Source organism: Herpailurus yagouaroundi, unplaced genomic scaffold, assembly GCF_014898765.1.
Source record: "Herpailurus yagouaroundi ecotype Mexico unplaced genomic scaffold, PumYag 166, whole genome shotgun sequence".
In the NCBI taxonomy this organism is placed as follows: Eukaryota; Metazoa; Chordata; class Mammalia; order Carnivora; family Felidae; genus Herpailurus; species Herpailurus yagouaroundi.
This window is the reverse complement of record NW_024412407.1, coordinates 2,555,813-2,560,762: the sequence shown is the minus strand read 5'-3', so window position 1 is coordinate 2,560,762 and position 4,950 is coordinate 2,555,813. Positions and strand designations below refer to the sequence as shown.

At 55.5% G+C, this 4,950-nt stretch overlaps 1 protein-coding gene across 1 annotated transcript in view; it reads right to left on the bottom strand.

The window, feature by feature from the left end:
• The window catches only part of KRT3 (keratin 3), a 6,106-nt gene that overhangs the window by 702 nt on the left and 454 nt on the right, over nt 1-4,950 (bottom strand). The window contains exons 1-9 of the mRNA XM_040488024.1: nt 4,780-4,950; nt 3,507-3,727; nt 2,897-2,957; nt 2,452-2,547; nt 2,007-2,171; nt 1,458-1,583; nt 907-1,127; nt 472-510; nt 211-234 (exon numbers count right to left, since the gene is read on the bottom strand). The exon at nt 4,780-4,950 is cut by the window's right edge and continues 454 nt beyond it. Coding sequence (XP_040343958.1) covers nt 211-234; nt 472-510; nt 907-1,127; nt 1,458-1,583; nt 2,007-2,171; nt 2,452-2,547; nt 2,897-2,957; nt 3,507-3,727; nt 4,780-4,950 — 1,124 coding nt within the window. The remainder of the gene's footprint in view (nt 1-210; nt 235-471; nt 511-906; nt 1,128-1,457; nt 1,584-2,006; nt 2,172-2,451; nt 2,548-2,896; nt 2,958-3,506; nt 3,728-4,779) is intronic.

The following is a 4,950-nucleotide window of genomic DNA, read 5'->3' as shown; positions in this document are numbered from 1 at the left end:
ATCAGCGCCCCTCGCCCTCCTTAGCTGTATCATAATTAATGACCCACGGGGCCCGGGATGACGGGGAGGCGACCAAGGCAGCTTTGCACCGGTTGATCATTGTGACACGTTCTAATGGCATAGGGTGCTCATCCCATAGTGCTAAGTGGTTATGAATTCTCCCAATAGTTCCTTCTACTCGTGGTCAACTCTTGATGCCCCGCCCCCCACGCTGGAGAAGATCCAGAATTTCTCCTCCCATGAATAGGCTCCCTACTGCATACTCCCCATCCCGTAGACATCTATTAATAGTGCCCTGAACCCAAAATAATTACAGACGCAGGCCTCCTGCCCCTTCTGCCCACGGAAAACCTCTCCAACTTCCGTAGAAATTTTTTTTTTTTTTTTTTTTTTTAATAAATAAGGCGCTACTGCCCGTGTGATTGCAGGTATTTCAGATTCGGTTCTCATGGTCATGGTTATTCTCGCTACTTACAGATGCTCACGGCGCTCTGGCACTCTCCAGACATCCTACAGGACAAAGCCAGAGAAATAGCTCTGTCACACAGCAAATAACCAGCAATTTTTCATGGATGAAGGTGATGAATTGCAACCTGAACTGAATTCAGAAGCCAAGCAGAGCAGTACCCTAGCCTTGTCCACAGAGGGATGCCAGCCAGAAAAGGCACCTGCCCCCCTGCCCAAAGATTCTGTTTCATTCAGAACCCCTGTGCGCCCTTGGTCGTGAGTGCACTTTGGCCATCTATGGGGAGAGTGGGCGGGTGAAGGCCTCTTCAGGGCCTACTGACAATGATGGGTCCTCTCTCTATACAAAAGGCCTCCATTCCCATTCACTTAGTCACTCATCTGACCCTCAGCATGTGCGCCAGGTCAGGAAAGGTAGGGAGAGTGAATTGGAAGCCCCACCTGCACTCCTCGCCCTCCAGCAGCTTGCGGTAGGTGGCGATCTCCACGTCCAGGGCCAGTTTCACGTTCATCAGCTCCTGGTAGTCCTTCAGCAGCCGGGCCAGGTCATCTTTGGCCTGCTGCAGGGCGGCCTGTAGCTCTTGGAGCTTGGCATGGGCATCCTTGAGGGCCAGCTCCCCACGCTGCTCAGCTTCGGTGATGGCCACCTGCAGGTTGGCGTTCTGGGGGATGGGGGCAGGGGGGGAGGCAGGGGAAGAGATGAGCCTGGCAGGAGGGTCCCAGGCTCTCTGAGTCTTACCATGGCTTACCCCGTAGCAAGCATCTGAAAGCCAGGCAACACCCCCCTCTCCCCAATACCTCTATCTTTTCCTCATCTATGGAGATATTTTCCCCATGGATTACCAGCCATCTGGACTGGCTCAGTCTTTGAACTTGCCGGAGATCAATGCTGCCTGAGATGAGCCCAGCAGTCCATTCCAGACTAGGAGTCCTGAGATCCCAGCCCCACCCCCCACTGGTCCATCCAGGCGCCTATATGCATTGCCTCCCACCTGCTTCTTAACGTTCTCGATCTCGGCCCGCAGCCTCTGGATCATTCTGTTGAGCTCAGAGATCTCGCTCTTGGTGTTCCTCAGGTCATCTCCATGCCTGCCGGCCGTGGTCTGCAGCTCCCCAAGCTGGAGAACAGAAGGGAAGATCGGGTGTTAACGCAGCTTTGCCCGACTTGTTTCTCTATCCCTAACATCACCCACCCAACCTTGAGGTGCTTAGTAAGTATTTGTTAAAATGACATTGAATCTTATTTCAGCAGGGACGCTTCTGTGGCAGCAGGGAAGAGAACATCTGGGTCACCGTGGTAGGAATTCCCCTACCCTGCAGTCTCTGAACAAGCTAGAACCAGTCCCATGTGGCCTGGCAAGGGACAGTGGAATCACCTTCCTCCAGGGATAGCCAAGCAGCCATTAGAAGGATGTCTCCAGAGGGTAGAAGCGAGAGGGGTCCACCCAGTGACCACCAGGGACCCACCACCCAGCAGTCCCCACAGGCCACAGCCTCCCTGAGACCCTCAAGGGATCCTCTGAGAGGTGCCTAGCTCCCACCTTCGTCTGGTAGAGGGCCTCGGCCTCCGCCTTGCTCCTCTGGGCGATGTCCTCATACTGGGCCTTGACCTCAGCGATGATGCTGTCCAGATCCAGGCTGCGGTTGTTGTCCATGGACAGGACCACGGAGGTGTCGCTGACGTGGCTCTGCATCTGGGACAGCTCCTACCAACACAGAGGGGCCTGTTACTTCTCAAGCAGAGTCTTGCAGAGAGACTCCTGAACAATAGACCCATTCTCCAGCTCAGTTCTGAATGTGCATCTGCCCCACCCTGCCCCCCCCCAGCCCCTCAGAGAACCCGTGTCTATTGTCCATCCTGTGGAACCCCAACAAGGGGCCAGCCCTATCTCTAGGCTCAGTCTTCCTGGGCCCTAGATACCAAAGCAGCCCAGCCTCTGAGAATATCTCACCCTCCCTGGCTCCCCTCTTAGTAGGAAACGTCACCATGTCATAGAGGGTCGTCAGGAAGTTGATTTCATCCATTAAGGCATCTACTTTGGCCTGAAGCTCCACCTTGTTCATGTAGGCAGTGTCCACATCCTGAGAAAGACAGAAGCGTTAAGGCCTCGTTCCCCACAAGGAACAAACAACAAACTGCACGTGTCACAGGAAAGGGTCAGGACAGGCTGGTGATTGACCGGCCCTTGTCCAAGACTGGTCTCCACGTGAAGGAGTGACTCGTGTCTCACTGGGATGGTTACTCAAAAATGAAAAACCAATGATCTGACTCTTGGGGATCTTTCCAGACTACGATGCACCTGGCTTCTGTTTTTTTGCTCCAACTGCCTGAACTCGGCAGCTCTGTGGCAGTGGAGTAGGAAGGTTCCCCCAGCTCAGCTGGAAACCCGTGCGTGTCCACAAGCCCCGGGAACCCCACACACAGCCTTACCTTCTTCAGGGTCACAAATTCATTCTCAGCAGCTGTACGTTTATTGATTTCATCCTCATATCTGTAAGGGTTAAAAAGAAATAGCTGAGTTTGGGTTTCGAGGTAGTCATAAACACTTTTGTCTGAAACTCTGAAAGTTCATCTCTTCATCCCTCTGTCCCTCTGCTGCCCCTCTTAGCTGAACACACCCTCTTTACTCGCCCCTTATTAGCTAGGAGGACCAGCCACTCCAGTCTGTCCAAGCACACTGGCCTGGTTTTAGCACTGGAAGTCTCCCACCTCCTGGGAAACCCCTCGGTCCCAGGGAAACCGGACCGTCGGTCAGCACGCCCTGAGTTGTCCCGGCAATCTTCAGATCCTAGAACCCGAATCTTCCCCAGCCGGGATCATGAGGAAGTGCTTCCTCAGCCCTAAACTCATCCCACTTGCCATGACTTTACTCGTCCTTGGGGAAGGAGGGCGAGTGGGGAGCCCAGCGAATCGAGCTGCCCTCTGCGAAGGTCGGGAGAGGAAGATGAGCTCATTGGCACCACTGCCAGCGGGTGGGAGGAAACCAGTAAGGGCCGGGGCTCCGACACAGGGCTGCCCCACTCGTGTCTCTGTCACTCACTTCTTCTTGAAGTCCTCCACCAGGTCCTGCATATTCCTCAGCTCCGAGTCCAGGCGGCCCCTCTCCCCCAGGATGCTGTCCAGGTAGCTCCGCTGGTTGCTGATGTAGGTCTCAAAAAGGGGCTCCAGGTTGCTGGTGCCCGTGATGGAATTTGTGCCCTGCTGCTGGAGCAGGTTCCACTTGGTCTCCAGGACCTTGTTCTGCTGCTCCAGGAACCGCACCTGCCGCGCGTCGGGGCGGGGGGGGGGGGGGGGGAAGCCGCATCAGGCAACACTTGTGGCAGAGGAGCGGAGGGGCCCCGGCTCAGGTGGGACTGAGCCTCTGAATCCCCCCATCCCCCGGCACAGAGGCCCAGAAGGGATGCGAAGCTAGGCTTCTGCTGTAGCTGGAGAGGCTACGGGCGGACGGCCGCTCTGGTCGGGCCGCTAAAGATCCAGCACCACTTTGGAAAGTTACAGAAGGAGGAGAAATGGGTGGGGAACCTGGCAGTAGCCCCTGTCCAGAAGCAGAATGGCAAAGATGACCCCTCGGTGTTCCCCGGGGACTTCGTGACTCTATCTCAAGGTCCAAAATGACAGTACACGCTGCAGAAATGTGCTTGAGCCTCAGCGGCATTCTTCCTACCTAAAGCCTTGCTGACGCTCAGCCCTTCAAAGGATGTGAATCACTGGGAGCTGATACTGATTGAAATGCCGCAATCAGCACCACAGGAGAGAGCCCACAGCTGTGAGCTACCCTGGTCTGGGGGACACCAAGCACCCTTCTCCTTCTGACCTGGTCAGTTCGGGGTGCAGACTGGTTGCTAGCTCCTCTGCAGCCCTGTTGAGGCTAAAGTTTCCAGGTAAGCCCCTCTAATGCCTTCTCCAGGGCATGTGTCTCCTTTGCCCAGCACAGCAGCGTGGAGGGAACAGGCCTCCTGGGAAGCCTCCTGTCTGATAAACGCCCACTCCTGGGTCAGACCCTTTCCTGCCAGTAGCCATGGCTCTTTCCATGTGTTCCCAATGCTGCCAGCCTGGGCATAGATAAGGCAACAGGCGGGAGACTTGAGCAGGGAGCCAGACAGGTAGGACTTAGGATGTCCAGGTCCAAAGAGGAGCCCATTGTCTTTCCTACTCAGGTGACCACGTCGGCAAATTCATCAGCCCCGAACATCTTCCCAGATCCTAGACTCTTCCTAACCATCTCCCTCCAGCCTGGCTCATCCAAGATTGACCCTAAATGTTAAACTCAAAGTCCCAGCCTGGAAATGGGGGCCCGGTCAGAGTTTCATCACCTTGTCGATGAAGGAGGCGAACTTGTTGTTGAGGGTCTTGATCTGCTCGCGCTCCTGGGTCTTTACTTGCCCAATCTGGGGGTCGATCTCCACATTGAGGGGCTGCAGGAGGCTCTGGTTCACAGTCACTTCCTGGATTCCCCCAGGGAAGCCACCAGGACCAAAGCCACC